Source organism: Acanthochromis polyacanthus, chromosome 12 (assembly GCF_021347895.1).
Source record: "Acanthochromis polyacanthus isolate Apoly-LR-REF ecotype Palm Island chromosome 12, KAUST_Apoly_ChrSc, whole genome shotgun sequence".
In the NCBI taxonomy this organism is placed as follows: Eukaryota; Metazoa; Chordata; class Actinopteri; family Pomacentridae; genus Acanthochromis; species Acanthochromis polyacanthus.
The window spans coordinates 28,726,510-28,749,149 of record NC_067124.1 but is presented as its reverse complement, the minus strand read 5'-3'; the positions used below and the strand labels follow the sequence as shown (position 1 = coordinate 28,749,149).

At 39.6% G+C, this 22,640-nt stretch overlaps 1 protein-coding gene across 1 annotated transcript; it reads left to right on the top strand.

The window, feature by feature from the left end:
- The first annotated feature begins 6,771 nt into the window (after positions 1 to 6,771).
- Positions 6,772 to 21,789, top strand: LOC110954588 (ras-related protein Rab-25-like). The gene is made up of 5 exons (XM_022199180.2): positions 6,772 to 7,637; positions 16,060 to 16,255; positions 18,877 to 19,070; positions 20,502 to 20,582; positions 21,031 to 21,789. The coding sequence occupies exons 1-5, from the start codon at positions 7,601 to 7,603 to the stop codon at positions 21,147 to 21,149; spliced, it is 627 nt and encodes a 208-aa protein (XP_022054872.1). The 5' UTR covers positions 6,772 to 7,600; the 3' UTR covers positions 21,150 to 21,789.
- Positions 21,790 to 22,640: the final 851 nt, after the last annotated feature.

Below are 22,640 nucleotides of genomic sequence, written 5' to 3'. Positions count from 1 at the left end.
TTTTGTGTTTACACTAATGTGAGTGAACTCAAACATGGAGGTAACACATCTATTATTTTAAAGCTGGAGAGTCAGAATTTACAAGATTTTTGTCAAAATTCATCATTTTAAAGATGCTGCAGGATCAAAACTCTGAGAAATGTCAAAGACTCCCTCTTAAATCTCTAGAAATAAGTTTACATGTGTTATTAGGGTCCGAGCACCGAGGGTGCGAAGGACAGGCGGTGCCAGGGCACCGACTGTCCAAGGCACCAGCGGTGCCAAGGACCCTATTGAAACCCTAGGGTTTATTATTATTATTATTATTATTTTTTTTTTTTTTTTTTTTTTTTTTTTTTCTCCCGTAAAGTAAATTGGCTTTTTGGCGGCCTTATCATACTCCAAAACGCGTGAAATTTGGCATGCACATCAGGACTGGCGAAAAATTTGATATTTTATGGGAGTTGCGCCTGTGCGTGGCAAAATGGCTCTATAGCGCCACCTGCAAAGTTGAAAAAGTAGTCATTAGGCCAACTGCCACAATGTTTCATGTACAGCTACAATATTTGGTGGGCATATGCAGAACATCTGGACACACCAAAAAGTCAATTACAGCCACGCCCTAAACCCAACAGGAAGTCGGCCACCTTCAATTTGCTGTAAATTTTTCAAACTTAATCGCTCCTCGGGAAATGACTTGCCTTTTTGGCGGCCTTATCATGAACCAAAACGCGTGAAATTTGGCGTGCACATCAGGACTGGCGAAAAATTTGATATTTTATGGGAGTTGCGCATATGTGTGAAAAAATGGCTCTATAGCGCCACCTGCAAAATTGAAACAGTGGTCATTAGGCCAACTTCCACAATGTTTTATTTACAGCTACAATATTTGGTGGGCATATGCACCACATCAGGACACACCAAAAAGTCAATCACAGCCACACCCTAAACCCAACAGGAAGTCGGCCATCTTGAATTTGCTGTACATTTGTCAAAATTTATAGCTCCTAGTGGATAAGTCTGAGAGAACTGAAATTTGGCCAGTACATGCACCAGACCTTTCTGATGAAAAGTTATCAAAAACTCAACCAGAAGCCAAAAGGTGTGGCCATGGCGGAGCCTCAAACAACTGATCCTTCGCCATGAAACAGGAAGTGGTGTCTAATTCTTCTCAACATGCTCCAATCTGCCTGAAACTTTACATGTATGATGACAGTCCTGTCCTGATGTCATCCACATAGGGATATTCATTGACAGTCATAGCGCCACCTTGTGGTTTCAGGAAATAGACATCTTTTACACTTTCATGCCCTATTGTTACCCGGTTGATCATATTCACTTCAAATGCAGTGACAACAGCCTAAACACATTGATGATGCATCCCAGTGAAAATGGTGACTTGTCATCAAAGGGCGTGTCTGTGGCGGCCAAACCAATTTCGATGTTTCGCCATGAAAATTTAACGATTCATATCTCAGCTGAACAACATCCTATCTGCCTCAGACTTCACATGCTGGATACCAGGTCCAGTCTGAACACATCCACACTCATAAATTCTGAAAAAGTCATAGCGCCACCTGTTGGTAATAGTAAGTTTAAGGCCTTATATTTTCAGGTACAATGGCCCCAAACTTGGTGATATCATGCTGGAAATTGGTCAGTCGAGTCTTCACCTCTTGACAATCACACACTGTGAAGGGTGTGACATTTCATGTAACGCTGTTGCCGTAGCAACCAAATATCGCCATGAAAAACAAAGCCCTTTCTGACAGGTTAGGAATACTCCAATGCTCACAAAAATTACCACACACATCACCATTGACCCAAGGAACAACACTGTATGCATCTCGGCACTGCACATGCTATAGCGCCCCCTACAGTATTTTTAACAAACAGCCCCCCCAGCACGTTTCACCTACATCCATGAAATTTGGGAGGCTTATAGAGCACATCAGGACGCACAAAAAAGCCTCTTGGAGCCATGTCCTAAACCCAACAGGAAGTCGGCCATCTTGGATTAATTGTGAGATTTTTGATGATTTTTCTCATTTTTGAGAGTTAATACCTCCTCGGGGATAATTCCAGGAGACCTGAAATTTTGTCAGTCCACACAGCAGGACTTGGTTTGGAAAAGTTATCAAAAGTTTAACCAGAAGCCAAATGGCGTGGCCATGGCGACCATCAGCGTTTTGATGCTTCGCCATGAAACATCAACTGCTGTATAACTCTCCTCTGCATGCTCCAATCTGCCTCAAACTTTCCATGTGTGATCACAATCCAATCCTGATCACATCTACAGGCCAACAGACACTCTCAGTCGCAGCGCCACCTGATGGAGGGACAGTAAATGCTGTATAACTGGCCTCTACATGATCAAATCAGCCTGAAACTTTTCATGAGTGATCAGAGTCCAACCCTCATCACATCCACTGTGTGAAATACACTCTGAGTTACAGCGCCACCTGGTGGATAGACAGGAAATGCTCTATAACTGCTCTGAACATGCTACAGTCTGGCTGAAATTTTAAATGTATGATTGGACTCTGGTCCAGATGCGATTCAGAGGCCGACATACACTCTCAGTCACAGCGCCACCTGGTGGACGTGTGTGGATTCACGACCAGCGTGGATGCGAGGACCCGTCCATCGCTGCTTGCAGCTTTAATTATTATTATTATTATTATTTTTTTTTTTTTTTTTTTCTCCCGTAAAGTAAATTGGCTTTTTGGCAGCCTTATCATACTCCAAAACACGTGAAATTTGGCATGCACATCAGGACTGGCGAAAAATTTGATATTTTATGGGAGTTGCGCCTGTGCGTGGCAAAATGGCTCTATAGCGCCACCTGCAAACTTGAAAAAGTAGTCATTAGGCCAACTGCCACAATGTTTCATGTACAGCTACAATATTTGGTGGGCATATGCAGAACATCTGGACACACCAAAAAGTCAATTACAGCCACGCCCTAAACCCAACAGGAAGTCGGCCACCTTCAATTTGCTGTAAATTTTTCAAACTTAATCGCTCCTCGGGAAATGACTTGCCTTTTTGGCGGCCTTATCATGAACCAAAACGCGTGAAATTTGGCGTGCACATCAGGACTGGCGAAAAATTTGATATTTTATGGGAGTTGCGCATATGTGTGGAAAAAATGGCTCTATAGCGCCACCTGCAAAATTGAAACAGTGGTCATTAGGCCAACTTCCACAATGTTTTATTTACAGCTACAATATTTGGTGGGCATATGCACCACATCAGGACACACCAAAAAGTCAATCACAGCCACACCCTAAACCCAACAGGAAGTCGGCCATCTTGAATTTGCTGTACATTTGTCAAAATTTATAGCTCCTAGTGGATAAGTCTGAGAGAACTGAAATTTGGCCAGTACATGCACCAGACCTTTCTGATGAAAAGTTATCAAAAACTCAACCAGAAGCCAAAAGGTGTGGCCATGGCGGAGCCTCAAACAACTGATCCTTCGCCATGAAACAGGAAGTGGTGTCTAATTCTTCTCAACATGCTCCAATCTGCCTGAAACTTTACATGTATGATGACAGTCCTGTCCTGATGTCATCCACATAGGGATATTCATTGACAGTCATAGCGCCACCTTGTGGTTTCAGGAAATAGACATCTTTTACACTTTCATGCCCTATTGTTACCCAGTTGATCATATTCACTTCAAATGCAGTGACAACAGCCTAAACACATTGATGATGCATCCCAGTGAAAATGGTGACTTGTCATCAAAGGGCGTGTCTGTGGCGGCCAAACCAATTTCGATGTTTCGCCATGAAAATTTAACGATTCATATCTCAGCTGAACAACATCCTATCTGCCTCAGACTTCACATGCTGGATACCAGGTCCAGTCTGAACACATCCACACTCATAAATTTTGAAAAAGTCATAGCGCCACCTGTTGGTAATAGTAAGTTTAAGGCCTTATATTTTCAGGTACAATGGCCCCAAACTTGGTGATATCATGCTGGAAATTGGTCAGTCGAGTCTTCACCTCTTGACAATCACACACTGTGAAGGGTGTGACATTTCATGTAACGCTGTTGCCGTAGCAACCAAATATCGCCATGAAAAACAAAGGCCTTTCTGACAGGTTAGGAATACTCCAATGCTCACAAAAATTACCACACACATCACCATTGACCCAAGGAACAACACTGTATGCATCTCGGCACTGCACATGCTATAGCGCCCCCTACAGTATTTTTAACAAACAGCCCCCCCAGCACGTTTCACCTACATCCATGAAATTTGGGAGGCTTATAGAGCACATCAGGACGCACAAAAAAGCCTCTTGGAGCCATGTCCTAAACCCAACAGGAAGTCGGCCATCTTGGATTAATTGTGAGATTTTTGATGATTTTTCTCATTTTTGAGAGTTAATACCTCCTAGGGGATAATTCCAGGAGACCTGAAATTTTGTCAGTCCACACAGCAGGACTTGGTTTGGAAAAGTTATCAAAAGTTTAACCAGAAGCCAAATGGCGTGGCCATGGCGACCATCAGCGTTTTGATGCTTCGCCATGAAACATCAACTGCTGTATAACTCTCCTCTGCATGCTCCAATCTGCCTCAAACTTTCCATGTGTGATCACAATCCAATCCTGATCACATCTACAGGCCAACAGACACTCTCAGTCGCAGCGCCACCTGATGGAGGGACAGTAAATGCTGTATAACTGGCCTCTACATGATCAAATCAGCCTGAAACTTTTCATGAGTGATCAGAGTCCAACCCTCATCACATCCACTGTGTGAAATACACTCTGAGTTACAGCGCCACCTGGTGGATAGACAGGAAATGCTCTATAACTGCTCTGAACATGCTACAGTCTGGCTGAAATTTTAAATGTATGATTGGACTCTGGTCCAGATGCGATTCAGAGGCCGACATACACTCTCAGTCACAGCGCCACCTGGTGGACGTGCGTGGATTCACGACCAGCGTGGATGCGAGGACCCGTCCATCGCTGCTTGCAGCTTTAATTTACTATCTTTCTTACAAGCTTAGAATTGTTATTGACTGATTTTTGAGCTACATTCAAAGCAGATTATGTTCAGAGTTAATTGATGCTGTTGGAATTTGTTTTTTCAACATTGACAGGTATTTCTTTGTCTGTTGCAGCTCACCTGTTAGATACATGTATACAGCTTTGCACCCCCCACCACCCAACAATTTTTTGCTTGTTCATTTGCTTTAAAACCTCATGAGAATGCACATGATGTAATTTTAGTAGTTTAATGATTAGAAAACTAAACTCAAAGCCCAGTGCTTGTGTAGTTTTGAACTTCACTTGAAATCAAAAACATTTCTAAATTTACAGGAGGGCTTCTTCTTTTTTTTTTTTTTTTTCTCACGTTGCAGGGTAGCGCGTCTGTCCGATGTTTTTGCAAACCCCTGAAAAACTCATTTGTGCTCATTAAAGTTGCATACTTAGAAGTTTTTACCAGTAAAAGTAATAAAATAATCGCTTCCCACACTGCAGCTTGAGCATCACCTCATCTACAACTCTGCTAAAACACTGTAAAGGTTTAACACTGGAGTAAATCAGCTCAGCATGCTCAAATTGAAAACATTATTCTGAAGAAGAAAAATGTGACAGAATGCAGAGAGTATGTTTTCCAGCATAAAATACAGCATGGACACATTAACTGGAATTTTACCAGAAATAGTGTGGGACACCAACAGATATTACTGCTACTACTGGAGTTATAATAAACTTCTATTACACAGCACAAAAACAGTAAAAAAATATAAATGGTAATGAAATATCTGAAAAAGAGAAAAATGTTTTTCAAAAGAAAAGTTTGAAAAGAGAAAACATTAAAAAGACAAAGCATGATAAAACTAAATAATCAGAAAAACAATAAATTAGAAAATACCATAAAACATGAGAAAAACAAAACACAGTAAAACATTCAATAAAACTAAAGTAAAAAATGTTACAAAATAAAATATTTGAAAACAAAAATCCTATAAAATCTTTAAAAAAAAACAACTTTTTTAAATCACACAATTTTTAATAATACATTTGAAAAGACAAAATGTTTCTTTAAAACAATTAAACACTTAAAAGACAATAACACATTAAAAAAGACAAAACATTTAAAAACCATAACCGATTGTTACAGCACCAGAGCCTCTGTCTGCTGCTGCTCTTCTTGCAGGTCTCTGACTGGATGGAGCTGTCATCAACTAACCGGCCACACCTGCTGCGTGCATCAGGTTGTAGAAGTCAGCTGGCTGAGACAGAGCGCGTTCTGACACTCTGTGCCTCGGTCTCTGCCTTTGGCTCTGCTCTGCCTCTCCTTGCTGCTCCGGTCCACATCTCCAGCCTGCCATGCGGTCCTTGGTAGAATTTGGTTTTGTTTTACGCTGACAACTCGCACCACACATTTCCCACTAACACCACACACCCTCACACACCACTGATCCCCCACTGACACACCCCATACTTATGTTTCTTTGTCAATAAACTATCTTTTTGTGACACTTAAACCTCTGTGTATTTCATCCTTTGTTGCGGCCTACAGAGCCGGTCGTAACACCGATTAAAACTGAAACATTAAAAAGACAGCAACATAAAACACTTTAAGAAGTGATAAAACATTAGAAAAAAGAACTTTTTTTTACAAAACCATTAGAAAAAAACCACTTAAAAAAACAAAACACTAGAAAAAAATGTAAAAAAAAAAAAAAGAATAAAAATACATTTGAAAAGACAAAACATTTGAAAAGACAGTGAAACAATTAAAAAAACAATGAAGGATTTAAAAGAGACAAAGCATTAAAAAAAGGCTCATTTAATTATTTTTAAAGGACAGCAAAAAAATCCATAAAAACTTTGAAACATCAGAAAGAACAATTCGCTTCCTGTTTCCATCCAAGTGTAGGACTTTATTTTGCTGTGAAAATGATTCCACAGTGACAGGAGTGAAAAGAAAAACAAAATGGGACCTGTGTTGCATGACATACCTAATGTCGGTTTTCTGGAATTCTTTAATGTCCGATAAATGTCAAAAATAATGATCACAAAAAAGAAACAGGAGGCCAGCAGACACAAATGATGCTGAGGGAACAGCAGGCCGGGGTATAATTAGGTATTATGAGGTGGTTTTAATTGGCAGAGGGAGGCAGAAAGGCTAATCCAGCATGCATGTGCTCACATTCTGTAAATTCAGCAGGGACGGTTTCATGGTTCCCGAGCTGCTCTTCTGCTATTCTCCCTGCTGAGACTCATTAATCAGGACTGAGCTGCTCGCTAAGCTGCTACCTGCATGCACTAACCTGACCCAGCAGGAGGCGCCTCACGGTCCTCCTCAGCTCTACCTGTCCAGTCGCCCCACCTGTCCAACCTGCTCCAGTCCTGAGTCACGCCCCCGTCGCCACTCCCCGGCTCTGACTCCGCCTGCTGCAGCAACAGCAGCCTGGATACATGTCCTGTTCAAACAAGCCAGCTCTCTCCTCACTCAGGCAGGGCACTGAGCGCTGGCGACTGGCATTCATGAGTTTCTGCAGCCCTGAGGCGTGAGGACTTGTAGCTTTTAGCGTCTTCTTAGAGCCTGAGCTCAGACTGGCAACGCTGAATGGACAGAACATGGGGTCAGATGAAGCATACAACTTTGTCTTTAAGGGTGAGTATGTGATCTGCTTCTTACTGGATTGGTTAGAAGAGTATCTTCAAGGTTTCACACTGTAAAGCCCCTTTAATACTTCCTTGTTTATTATTAACTTGCAGTTTCCAGGAAGGAGGATATGTGCTGTGTGTCAACAGAATGCAATAGATTTTGGTAGCACACAACCACTAATAGTTCTGCCTCTGGATGTTTGCAGGTCAGTCAGCTGTTTTAAACTAGAATTGTTTTGAGGTTTTTCCTTCAGGTGAGTGTAAAAAGGTACATGCATAATGCGGGCTATTGTTCAGATTAGGATGTGAACTTGGATTCCTGCTTACTGCAACGCACAGTTCCTGGTTTCAGATAGTGCAATCATTATCCCTCACATATAATGATTAAAAGCACTTTGCATGTCTTCACCTTGCACTACTTACTCGATTCAGTCTGCACTCAGCCTTCACAGCAGAGAAATGATGTTATACGCAGCTTCTAAAGAAACCAGAGGCCTCTTACAAAGTGCGACACATGAAAGTTCAGGTTCAGTGATTTGGACACTTAAAGCTGATAAAAGGCAGCAGATGGAAGGTGAGAGGGCGGAGAAATCGAGATAACTGTCCAAAACATCAAACAGCATCACTTAGGCAGTCAGATTCATTCATATGGCACAAAGTCACACATAATCAATGCACCTCAATGGTTTTGGAGCAGCTCAGGAGCTGAATGGTTTAATAACATCCCTGGCAGGTGTAACAGGCCACATTAACCCCCTGCTCAGCTATACCCGGGGAATGAAGTAGCCTCGGCTGGTTTGTGTTCTGAGGGAAATTGTGTTCTAGTCCAGATTATGCCACTGTTATATGCCCATACTTAGTGGCTATTTCACAATCAGGAGAACCATTTTCTTTTGTCCAACATTATGGGTCAATCTCATCAGTGCTATTGGCAATATGACGTTAAAGCCTGTGTTGCTACTGCACATAATCATATATATACAAAGACAAATCTATTCACAACTGAATAATACTGAGATCACGTGGAGTGTGTATCCCCCAAAAATGCAGGTTTTTGTCTTGTGTGAGTCTGAGAAGTTTCTATAGCAGAGTATCTTTCAAAAAGTCCAAATCCTGTTGAATTGAATGATAATAACACAGAAAACGATGCCCTTCACTTAGTTAGAATCCTGGTAGTTTTAAAATTTTTACACCTTGAGATGTAAATATCAGATTATTGTCTTTCTCAATGCCAAGAAAACTGAAGTAGTTTGTTTTAAAAACTGAAGAATCACATTGCAATAACATTGGTTTCCTTTCTGTTAAAATCTGATCATATATTTTGTTTAGCTCATGATTTTTTACAGTCTGCATGAGATCAGTTATTAGTTTGCAGATATCCAAAAACCTAAGACTGTAACCAGTATCCTGAGTTTTATTTGCAATGAAGTATTTTTCACTTTTTACTCCTATATTGGTACTTTTATTTTAGTAAAGGGTCTGAATGCATCCTCCACCAGTGCTGAGCAGCAGGAGAAAACATCTGCACATCTGATGGCTGATTTATGTTCTGAGATTGTTGTTCTGAAAATGTGTTTTCTACTCAGATTTTAAGGTGAGAGCACTTTAACAAATATTTGACATTTCCGTCAGTAGAGGAGCTTTCCTTTCAGTTTCCGGGTATCTGGGATGCTTAATGTTTAACATGAGTACCAATGACTTCCTGTTCTGAAGCTGCATTGCACCTGTGTTGTTTAGAATTCTAAAAACTATAATCTCATGGAGTGGATTCTCAATAACTAGGATAAGGATTTAAAGAAAATAGAGGAATATATCAACATTAATCGAGTAAGACACTGACAGTGCCAATTTTAGATCCTTACGGGGGGGAAACTGCTAGCATTGACATGTGACCTAGTAGTATCAGTATTAACTAGAAAAGCACTCAGAGAGTGCAGACCTCCGCCAAGGATAGAGAGAAAAACAGGAAACCCATGCAGTAAAGGATCATGAGCTGGAATCAAACCTGCATCTCTGACACAGTTCTGTTTACGAATCACCTTCTTAACCAGTTGAGCTATCTGGATTGGTGGACAACATACTAACCTATGATGTTTTTGTCCTATTGTGGACCACATACTAAAACATACTAAAAAATTCAAAGTGATCCAGAATCCAGGATCCTTTCCGCATTGCCACCAAAATTAAATCAGCTCTTCCTCTTACCATAGTCTACATCCCCTCAAAATTTCATCTGAATCTGCCCAGGCGTTTTTGAGTTATCTTGCTAACAGACAGACAGACAGACAGACACACAAACGCCGGGTGTCACATAACCTCCTTGGCGGAGGTAATTAGTGAGCATTTGGCTAATACTCAGTAATTACCACAAGGTGTGCATGCACAGAATATTTATGGTTCAGTATGAAGCTTGGTTTTGTATTCAGGGTTTGGTAAGTTTCCAGAAAGCAGAAATAATGAAAGAAATGACCGTTTTTGTATTTTCTTTCCCCAAACATTGATAAAATTTAAAGTGTCTAACTGGCTGGAATTGTTAATTTAACAGTGAAGGCACTCATTAGGATTGCATCTCATTCATAGCATTAAACTGCCATCCGATTGAATAAACTTTATTGAAATCTTCACAGTCTCAGTAAACACAGTAATATAAACGGCAGTGTCAGGCCAACTTTCAAGGTTAACACTGCTAGAATACTAAAGCTAGATTGAGGTGGCGTTTATCTTACACCATAAATTAACAAAATTTATGTGCAAAGGTTGTGATTTAACATTGACTGTGTACTGGGGGTTGATGTAGCCTCTGGATCTGTAAATTTAAGCCAAAGGCAACCTTTATTTTTACTAACAGCCAACACGTGTCTCTTCTGTTTGTAAATGAAGTCTGAGTGTATTAGATGTCCAGAAACAGACCCTAATCTTCAAGTGATCCATTAGCTCAGTAAACATTTTCCTGATCAGTTTGTAGTCTCAATGGCTACTTTCAAGTCTTCTTCAATACAGCACAGTGTTCATATTGTAAATTATTGTTCCACTTAGTGAAGAATAGACAGTAAAGCACGGTATATTTTAAAGCAGGCTACCTCGTGATTGAAAGTTTGGATGTACTGGCGTTCATAGTGTTGCCATGTCTAATTTCAAACAATTGCTTAGACTTTCACGAACAGTGTTCTGTTGAATTCAAGTCAGGCCACATACTTGTCCAGGTTGTAGTTCTCATTTTTAATTTCTTTAGAAAATCTTGTCTGATTTTCTCATGCTGGAATATTCCTCTTCTTAAAGCTCCTACTGACTGGGACTCATCTTGTCAGACAGTATCTTGGCTTATCCACAGACATCCATGATGCCTCTATAAATGTCATCTCCCAACACATTTTGCACTCAAGCAGTCCAGTATCATCACACTCCCACCTCCGTGCTTCACTGCCAGGACCATGCATTCGCTGTGGTGGTCCTGGTCAGGTTCAAGCAGACAACCATCTCAGGCTGACAAGTTTTTTTTAGTCTCATCTGAGCAAAGAATGTGCTCCCAGCGTTCATCAGGCTTCTTTTCGTGTTTTTTAAGAAAGTTCAATTCTGTAGTTTGGTGCCATATAGCAAGCAAGGTGTCTATTTTTGTCCTCTGTCCATACAGGTTGATGTTGTGAACTGTCCTTCACGCTATTGCACTGTGAAAGTAGTCCATTGTCTGTGGAGTTATTTTACAGGAACAACCACTGCAGCTCTGATTAGCGGCACTGTGGCTCATTCTTTACCTCCTGATTACTGCTGAAGGCGTGATTCACTGATTTTTAGTTGGTCACCATTGGTCTTCTGAGAATAGTGGAGCAATGATGCAGAGATGCAGATAGACATGCAGTTAGGTTGCCTAGAAATTACAGATGAACTCAGTTTAGTTTCTGTAATCACATGTGGATTCACTTCGTCTTTCTACAGCGTTTGTTTATTTGTCATAAATGCAAATACATTGCTGTTCAACTTAGAAACATTACAATTATTGTGAAGTGATAAGATTTTGAATCATTCAACATTTAAGCAATATTGTACAGGATTGTATTCACGTCTGAGCTGTTGTCTAAAATAAGGAGGTCAGTTGTTTAAATCTAACTTATAAATACCCATGAACAATACTGCACATCTTTGAAACTGCAATTGCTCATTGTTTTGGTATTAACTGTGAGATATTAGCACATTTTCCTCTAAATGTGAATATTTACTGTGTGGACTGTACTTTTGACCAGCAGCTGTACTGTGTGCAAATATATTACAGTCCTGAAGGTCATGGAAGCAAACAGAGAGAAATTTTAAGTCTCACTCGATGCATCAAGTTCTTCCCCACTTCCTCAGGATCAACAAACCAGACCAGCGTAGCACTTGAGGGCCGCTTGTCCTGGATTGCCATAGAAACCAGGGATATTGTTTGCTTAAGAAGTTACTCAGTAGTGGAGGAGAAAAGGGAGGAAGCAGCTCACCCACTAGAAAACAAGCAGCACAGTGAACAATAACATAAAGCAAGCCAAAGCAGAGCAACCTGTCAAATATTCTTTGCAGCGAGCTTAGACATCAGCTCAGGTTAAACATACCGCAAGTCTACAAGTTAGCTGTGCTTTTTAGTTTATGTGAATCAGCAGGCGTTGAGGAAAAATGTGTGTTTTGCAAGGATGTAAAAAAGCAAATTAATGATTTGTCAACCTCTGATTGGTGCTGATTGTTGGAAATGGCTGAGCAAACATTTATTAGGTGTTCAGGAGCTTTCAATCACATCATAAAATCCTCAGCAGCACATGGAGTTAGCCCTGGTGTTGAATTGTTCATGCCAAAATGTTTATATTTTCTGAACGTCTTAAGTTCTCGCCACTGTTAGTTTAAATGGTGAGGCTCAAAATTCTTCCTCAAACCTTGAAAAGAAAAGAAAAACATTAAGAAAACAGACTCACCACAAGGTTAAATTAGTAACTGTTCTGACATTTTAAATCACGATTTTTATCAGCAGATTAAGATGTAGATTTGAACATCTAAAGTGGCATAAACTGCTAATGAGGATCATGTGATATGTTTGAAAATTCCTAAACATCTATAAAAATAGATCTTGTGGTGGGAATATTTTCTCAGCAGTCACATGCTGGACCTTCACACTTAGGTAAAATCTAAAATAATGGATGAAAAACAGGTATCATATTTATATTATTGAAATATTATAACAGATTCAACAAAGGATACATGTTGTCAAATTGGAGCTTACTGACTGTGCCAATGTGCAAAAATATTTACCATCCTTCAGGGTCATTCGTGTTGTTTTTCCTCTGTAAAATTTTTGCAAAATCCATCTCACAGTTTTGAAAACCCAGATAAATGATAGAAAATGTGCAGCTCAATTCACAGTAGCACAAGCCATCAGGAGCTAGCAGGTGTTTTATGTAGCAGACAGCAGCCCGAAGGAGCAAAGAGCTGCTATCTGCAGCTAACAGTAGTCATAAAAGGTTAACAGGTGCTAGTTGTAGCTAATATTAATCAAAAGAAGCTTGGAGTGTGCTTACCAGAAAGTGTAAGCAGCTAACAGGTATCTGTAGCAAACAGGAGCCATAAGAAGCTAAAGTTGCTATCCATAGCTAATATGAGTTATCAGTAGCTAAAAGTACTGTCTGTATCTAACAGAAGCCAGCACGAGCTAACAGGTCCTATTGGTAACTTACAACGCCAATAATTCTACAATTTCATTTAGCAGGCGCATTTTATCCAAAGCGACATATATCTGAGAATAGGTACTACAGAAGCAAGGATCCAGTCAGGAGAAAACAGCCTGGATACATGCCATAAAACAAGTTCAGATGTGATAATAGAACTTTGGTGCCTCCAGGCAGTGCAGATGTAATAGGAGTTATTTATTTATTTATTTTTGCGGCCTAAGTGCAACGGTGTTCAGTGAAGAGCTGGGTTTTTAATCTTTTCTTTAAGACTGAGAGGGGTTCTGCAGATCAAACAGAGTTTTGTAACTCCACCAATAGGGAACCACAGAAGAGAAGAGTCTAGCTATCGACCGGCCCTGTTGTGGTGGTTGTATCAGCCGCCTTTTGTTGACCAAACGTAGTGAGCAGGAGGGAGTGTAGACTTGAATGAGAGAGTTCAGGTAGGAAGAAACTGTTTCCTTTGCAGTTTCGAATGCAAGTGTCAGAATTAATGAACTAACAGGTGCTCTCTGAAGCTAACAAGAAACATCATGGACTAACAGATATTATTGTAGCTGAAAGGAGCCATCAAGTGCTAACAGGAACCTATAGAATCTAACAAGAGCCAAATGAATCCATCAGGTGTTAATAGGAGCAAACAGGATAACAGCCGGTAGCAGCAATAGCCGACGGCAAGTTCCATCAGAAATGTTATAGTTGTAACTAACTGTTGGGTATTTTATTCTATCAAAATGCACATTTTTTGAACTGATCACATATTACATATATAATCTGTTCAACTGAAAAATACAAAAGTAATAAAAACTTGTACTCTAGTAATAATTACTTTCTTCTTTCACTGACTGTCGTTGTGGCTCAAATGGTTTGAAGTTGTGTTGTTGTAGTAGCTGAATAACCGAGAATGCAAACGCAAATTCACTCTCAAATTAAATCTTCTGTTTCTAACGACATGTTAGTTGTGTGTTGAAACAATCTTCTGTAAGAAAGCAAATAATGGAGTTCCCCTGAATGTCCAAACATTTTTTAAACTCTCATCACACCCAAACTCCATAATTAACGTCTTTGGAGATGTCAAAACAGTGTGGATTATTAGATCTGTAGCAAAACACGCCTCAGCAATGAGCTGTGACTGAGTCTTATCCACTTGTGCACAGATCCCCTCTCTGTTTTCACGGTGTGGTTATACTTCCCTCTTAGTGCCAATTAAACCAAGCCTTTTTTTTTTTTTTTCTGTTTGAGTCACTACTAACAACTGAAAGCCAAACATTAGTCACTGAATTCTGCACAGGGGGTGTCAGTGTTAGCTCTGATCCTGTTTACCCAGCAGGTAGGTAGGTTCCTCTGACCAGCATTAAAGGAAGTAGCAGCTGAACTTGTTCCACCTGAATTGGACTCGCCTTACAGACTGTTGTATTTCCAGAAACAAAGGTTCGCTTGTGGTTTTCGGTTTTGCAACAGAAGAAGTGAGCGTCTTATAAACAGAGTTGACAGATGTAGAAGAAACTACAGTGGATAAGAGTAAATAGGCACAACTGACCAACTATTTCAAATTGCTGTGCTACACAGTTTCATGCATAAATGAAAACATTGTCCTAAGCCTGGCCACCCTCATTTACTGCTGTCTAAATGTTAAAAAAAAAAAAAAAAAAGAGCAGTGTGTTTTACGACTGGCATCTGATCTGGTGGGATATACCCAAACTCCACAAGATGGTTATTTATGCCCCAGTCAGGTACAGCTACAAAGGTGATATGTAGCATTATATGTGATCTATCTGCATTATTTTCATTATTTTAATTAACACTATGAACTGCAAAACTAGCTGATGAGTAGGGAAGGCAAATTATCTTATGAAAAATCCTCAAAATGACACAATTTATCAGAGCCAGAACCTGTGGAAACACAACAAATCAAGAGGGTTCTCAACTTATATTTGATGTGTGATTTCATCTGGAAATAAAGGTTTACCTGTAGCATAAAGCATCACTTTATGCTACAGGTTTCACGTAAAAATTCGCCAAAAGTAAAATGTTTGCCCAATTGGACTCTATGAAAAAAGAGTGTTATCAGGTGAACTGCAGAGGATGTTTCCACTGTCCAGCATGGCACAGAAATGTTATACAGTGGGTAAAATGGTCAGCAACTTGGTGGAAGATACATTCAGCATGGTGAAACATCCCTCTACAGTTAATGTCCACAGTAGTGTGAAAAACACAATTTGTTACGGCTGTAAAAATGTAAGCAGTAAAATGTCTATAGAATGTAGAGCCATTTTTTTTTTTCCAATATTAATACCACCTGTGGACACTAGGAAGCGTGCTGTCTGTAATGATCCCAAGTTTATTTATTTTTTGTAAAATAAATAATCTAAGAAATTCCTTTACTTCCAATCATTGTTGTGCTGTTTCCATAGAGGTGCAAGACTTCATATTGCAGTGAAAGATAAACCTACAGTAATTAAAAATCTGAGTGGAGCAAATCAACGCCCAGAAACTGTTTGTACTTCAGAGTATTAAAACAATTACATCTTGCCTAATGATGTAATCAACCTGATCCCAAATGACTAAGTCTGCAAATTTATGGAGCAACTAAGAAAGACACACCTAGACTAAAGGCCTCAATCAAAGGATGCAGTGGGTGTCACAGGATTGGCTCTGTAAATAATTCTTTTTGTTGGTGTAACTTTGCAACAATCAAACCAACCCAAAGAACTGAACTCTAACTGCATGGTTCCCTATTGTCTACAGTGGTTCTAATAGGGGAATCTGGTGTAGGAAAGAGCAATCTGTTGTCCCGCTTCACCAAAAACGAGTTCAACCATGACAGCCGTACAACCATCGGAGTGGAGTTCAGCACACGGACAGTGCAGCTCAGTGGCTTCACCATCAAGGCCCAGATCTGGGACACGGCCGGCCTGGAGCGATACCGGGCCATAACTTCTGCGTGAGTACAAATACCCCACACCCACATACCTGCTTTATATAAATATAAAATCCATTTTACCCCTTTTGATAGAAATATACATTTTTCCAGTTATTTTTGGCCATTTCTTACCAAAAAAGAAAAAAGTCTAATCTGTTCGAGTAAATGCAACCTCATGTATTATTTTCAGTTCTTTTCATTTTGTCACTTTTGTTTTGTCTGTGGCATTACTGATAACCTTTTTGGAGGACAAGGCATAATATGGGTATTTATGTGTCAGATAATTTCCAGTAACCTCCTAGACTCTCTGCTGATTGTTTGGCGGTTGGTCCAGCAAGCCAGCAGACATGCTGATGTGCTGGTAGGCAGATTTATTTTACCTTTGGACAGAACAAGCTAACTCTCCCCTGGTTCTAGTCTTTGTGATAAGTTAACAGACTGTTGACTGAATTTGAGCTTTTTGGTCATTGAAGTAAACACAATGTTTGGCGGACACCAAACACTTCACATCATCACAAATGCACTATCCCCACTGTGAAGCACGGTGGTGGCAGCATCATGATGTAGGGATGCGTCTCGGCAGCAGATCCTGGAAAGCTTGTAAAGGTAAAATGAATGTATCAAAGGATAGGGAAATCCTGGAGGACAACCTGCAAGAGAACTGCAACTTAATAGAAGGTTTGTTTTCCAGAAAGGTAATGACATGTAGCCAAAGCGACACAGAAATAAAAATAAAAAAGCAGTAAAAGGGGAAAACCTCTTCAGGGGCTGAATACTGGCACTGTAAAGACACAATTAGCTGAGACAGGATGATTGCATTGCATATACATTGTGTCATTCTTTTATTTGTGCATAAGAACCTTCCTCATGCAACTAGGAATACGTAAAGTCTGACTTTCCCAAACTGCATTTCTTTCTACTGCACTTTCAAACTGCCCACACAGGTGGTAAAGACATCTAAAGCTTGTTCTCTTGCTCCATACTTGTTGAGCAACCTGTATGTCGGCATCTTAAGGTGGTGCTGTTATCAGCCAAAACACACGTGAAGACAGGCACTGATCCTCAGCTTCATCCCACATGACCTGAAAAACCACCAGCACAGTCTTGTCTCCAGTCAGTTTCCGACTGGCGCAATCAGCTTCCAAAATGCAGCTGGTTGCAGCAGAGACATTGGTTTGAGCACTCAGCCCTCAATGGGTCTATCTGAGGGCGCCGCTGATTCATTCTTTTTTTCCCTTTTAATTAAACTAGAAGGATTAACAGTGTTGAAACTGGTTTTAAAACAATAGAACCATGTCAGTTTTATTTTTAAGACATGGAAAAATTGGAGGATATGCTACACTGCTGGATTAGCTCTTTTCTGACAGCTTGGCTTTTGGAGTAATTACTTGCCGACTTATTCCACTATGCAAATTCTCACTCCCATGGAATTCCCCATTTGTGCTGTAACAAGCAGCTAAAACCTATTAAAGGGGAATTAATTATGCTGCAGGAACAGAGGAGCAGAAATGTAACTGTGAACGATGTATTGATTGGTTCATAACTTCAGAGTAATCTGCATCATTATTTTTCTTCTGACAGCAGGATAAATTGCTTTTTTACTTTTTTCTTCTCAACGAATCAGCTAAAGTCTACATTTCCTATTATAGTAATGGATAAAATGACTATAAGTAATGTGAAAGCAGTCACTTGTAGTAGTGAACCCACACTGAACTATCACTTGACTTTGCTTTTTAGAGTAAAGTAAGTCTTTTAGTGTACTTTTAATGCTCGTATAGTACTTTTTTTCCCCACAAAAACACTGCACACTGCAGGCAGACAAAGTTAGAATTTATATCCACCAAAGAGACAAATATTACTCTCAAGAGTCGGTAAAGACCAAAGCAGAGGTTTAACGAGAGTGGAGTATTTTATCACGTTTTTTTTCTTCAAGCCTGAGAGTTGTGGTCATACGTTGTTGATGAACGTGAGAAATAATGGTATTGAAATTGATTTAGGAAGGCAAAAAAAAGAATTATAGGAAAGTGTTGTTTATAGCTTGTTTGTGCTTCTGTCCAAATGATCCCAAAAAAATCTGCTGCTGCCAAAAGACCCATTTCTCTGTTTTAAGCTCCTTGTTTCCTTGTCCTGTCAATTGGAAAACAGTCTTAGTGTAACGTCTTGATTGATGCCTCACTTCCTAAAATGCATCTGAAGAATAGAAGATCTGGGGTTGAGAAGATTCCCTGGAGGTGCTATGAGGATGTACAGGCATCTCCTCACTGTATCCTTAATTATGAAGAACTTTCAGCCTTAATTCAATTCAAATGGATGTGTCATAAAAATTCACCTACTGTACTGTTGCAATGATTGAGAAAATTAGCTATAGAGGCCAAAATACTTTGTTTGTACCTGGCTTTAAACGTGTGTGTTTTTGCTGTAAAGTGGGACATTTTACCATGGAGGTCTATGGAGATAAACAGACTATTAGAAACAACCTCATGTGGCCATTTTAGGAACTGCAATTTTTCCCACCTTTTGGAGCATCATGAAGGTTGTTGATGTTGACTTTCACTGAACAATTTTACGTATTTATTACAACACTTTCAGGCAGCTATCTGTAACATACGGAGCATCTATAAAGTCAGTGTCCTCTGGTACAGGTACTACAGAGGTGCTGTTGGAGCCTTGCTGGTGTACGACATCACCAAACACCTCACCTATGAGAGTGTGGAGCGCTGGCTGAAGGAGCTGTACGACCACGCCGACCCTGACATCGTGGTAATGCTGGTGGGCAACAAGACTGACCTGGAGTCAGAGAGATCTGTGCCCACCGAGGAGGCCAAAGACTTTGCAAGTACAGAATCAGCAAATGTTATCTCCAAGTAGAAAATCAGTGCGTATGGAATGGAATAGAATAATACTTAATTGATCCTTTATAGGAAATTGTTTTGTTAGAGTAGCATGTTAACACACAGACAACCCTCAAACCCAACAGAACACCAACACTAATAGTCATGACCATAAGTTAGAAAAAAAAATCTAAAAGTTAAAACAAACGCGCAGCATATAAATCGTACATTAAAATATTAATGTGAATTGAAAAGCCTGACTGCAACTGGAAGGACTTTTTGCTCAGACCTGCACTGAGGAGGGATGAGTCTGTGGATGAAGATGCTCTGCCTAAACACCTCCATATTGTGTAGTGGGTGAGAGGCATTGCTCATACCAGAGTTCAGTTTCCTGAGCATTCTCATCCCAGCCAAATGTTGGACTAATTCCAACTCAAGCATATGTTCTGAACTGGTCAATGGAAACTCAATTTCTGATAATTATTGAGTATTTATATTAGTCTGCTTGCCAAAGTGTGTGAGCCGTCAATGTGTCTGTGCACAAAATCAAATCAAATTCTTGTCTGTTGGTCCTTCATGGTCAGAAATGTGGCGCTTCTTTGATTAGTTTCAATTAAAGCAACAAAAAAACACACCAGTTTGATTCAGTCTTTTTGAATTCTAATGAAAGTATGTTCAACCGACAAAGTGCAGTGAGTTAGGGGAATTAGCTTTTCCTTGACAGTCAGCTTATTGAATGATTGGCAGCATAAACACAAGTTTTAAATTGAGTATTCATTAAAAATTAGCTGTTTTAACTAGTATATGCATGCTATTTTAAAGAAATTTGTAATTTTATGTATGGATTGCAATAATTTCAAACACTAAAAAAATGTTTTAGTTAAGCAATTACTTAGCTCTTCCACTACAATCAAATGTACAGTAAATTACAAATCGAACACAAGTTTTTAGTTGAGCATATTTCAAATAAACTGAAGTTGCTCCAGTGTTAAATTGGTAGGGAAGGAGACATGAAATCCTGACCTTAAACTGCAGAAAATGTTAACAAGTCAATTTCATGAAGTTACGTCAAATTTAATATAGTTTTAAATCAACTACTGCATTTTTTTCAAATTGCACACAATATTAGGTGCAATTAACAACATTATCATATCAACCCAACTTATCAAAAATAAAGTTTGCGACCTCAAAGGCTTGTCTAAATCACAAAATTAGGTTTTTTTATTTAAAATCTTGCAATCATGGTTTTCATTAAGTGGTGAGAGTAGATCCCTTGATACCTTCTAGAGCATATATGAGGTTCTGAAACTCCCCATTTTTCTTTGAGGATTTGAAATTAGAACATCAGCAGTCTGACTGTGCAACTTGTGACACAATATGACAAAACGTAAAAGGGGTGAATTTAACAAATAACATATTTTATTTGTATTATTCAGAAAAGAAAGACATTTTGTTCCTGGAGACCTCAGCCTTGGAATCGACTAATGTGGAAGCAGCTTTCACTAATGTCTTAGCAGGTAATTCTTTTTTTGTTGTTGTTGTAAACATTGAACTTTTTTTTCAGTTTTCTGACATAAATGAATATGAATGTTGTTGTCCTCCTGTCTTTCTTTTCCAAAGCATGTATATTATGTCCGCATATTCCTATGAACATGCAACCAGACGAACACACAGTGTGGTTCTGAATTTAATCTCACATAGTCAGACATTCCAGCTCGGCAGCTCATTGCATTTTAGAGAAAGTCTAAATGGAATGACCTCTGGTTGTGCCTAGGCAGCCATTTGATTGACTGCTTTGGTTGGAAACACCTTTGACTGGTTTTTGGATGATGTTTTTATCCTTTTTTTAGAGAACTTTTGAGCACCCTGGAAGGCTAAATAAGTGGCATATGTGCTTTGTTTTGGTACCAAAGTCAGAGCACTAAGTCACCATCGTGTAAATTTTTAAAATATTTCGCACCACAGAGATTCACAAAAAGGTGAGGAGTAAGGCAGTAGTTCGAGGCTCCATCAGCGCAGTGTCCCTGAACAGCCACAGAGCAGAAAACGCAGAGGAGAAGAAACCCTGCTGCAGGAACATCTGATCACACCGGCCCTCGGGAGACTCTCAGGGTGGGTGCCTCCTCCTTCACCCCCAACCCTGAGCTACAGTTTTATGTGAGGCATCTATCATAGCAACTTCCAGTACCAGTAGAAACTGGTACTGGTTTAAGTGACTTTGACTGATTTGTTGGCACGATACATTCAAGAGATGAAGCCAACATCAGAGTTCCTGCTCGCTCCTGAGAAAAGGTCAACGGTGCAACTGTGTTACTTGTAAGACTATTTTTAATCCATGTAGAAAATTGGAGACACTTCAACACATGCGATGTTTAAAATATGCATGGTTGTTTCGATGCTTCTTCTTAAAATCAGCCGCTAGTTGTTGGATCTTTGACATGGACTAACTGTGAGTGTTGCTATCACTGCTGAGCATGGAATCCAGCTGATGACCCACGATGAGACTGATTGCATTTCTGTTGAGAAATAAATGATTTATGGAGACAAGCCAATGATTTATAGAGACAAGCCACCGTCTGTATATTATTTGTGTCTTTTAAAATACAGGAATATCACAGCTGGCATTTTGACATAGGAAAAAAAACAGATGTAAAAAGATAAAAATGAGTGATTATCTGCTTTGTGTGTACTTGGACGTCTGAATAAAACAGAGCCAGTGTTGAAGTTTTTTTGTGTTTTTTTATAAGTGTCTGCAGTGATAGGTGTGATTACTGTGGGAAAAAAAGCAGGTTAATGAGGTTTATCACATTAAAACATTACATTAACACACCCTTCTAAACTGACATGATTCCCTGTAGTACATTCAGTTCTGTGAATAACAATCTGAGTTGAAACATATTTGGATAAAGTCAGCTTCTGATTCAGGCGTCTCCCTGTTTCGCATGACATGCTTAGCTGCGCCATGGGTCAGGAACTCCATAATGAGGCCTGAAAATGCTGCCGACTTCAACATCAAAAGATATCAAGACACAAAAGTTCCCAAAAATGAATTTTTAGATGAATAGCAGCATGTCCGTCTGGCAGGGCAGGGCAGGGGTGAGCAGCCACTTTGAGCATGATATCTTCTTCCTCAGACTGGGCTGAGATAATTACCTGGTCTAATTAATGTTGGCTAAACCCTGTCAGAATTCTGATGGTTATAGTGAAGAAGGGCTGGTGTGATACATTAAAACAATCTCTTTCCTTCCAGTTTGGTTGGGAGAAAATGAACCAGTTATGGACCCTTTTATTAAACACCGGATATCAGCTGTGTATCGCCACTTATTATTTGCTCTATATTCTAAATTGAATGCATGGAGAATAAATAAGATGCATTTCTTTATGTGCCATGTATGTAAATCTGCCACCAGACTGTTTGCATATTTGAGTTTTATGTTACAGTCCACTGTTAGCTTCTTCCAGAAAATAAAGTATCTTGTACAGTATTGCATACTGGTGGAAAGTATGAGTTTGTCTAGAGACTTTTTTTAATCCAACATCTTCACAAACACAGCATGACTGCTGAGATAAAACAT

Bases quoted from the DNA above. Each gene is read 5' to 3' on its own strand.
- LOC110954588 (XM_022199180.2), top strand. From the start codon at position 7,601: ATGGGGTCAGATGAAGCATACAACTTTGTCTTTAAGG. The intron at 7,638-16,059 runs GTGAGTATGTGA...TATTGTCTACAG, and splicing joins ATACAACTTTGTCTTTAAGG to TGGTTCTAATAGGGGAATCT. The intron at 19,071-20,501 runs GTACAGAATCAG...TGTATTATTCAG, and splicing joins GGAGGCCAAAGACTTTGCAA to AAAAGAAAGACATTTTGTTC.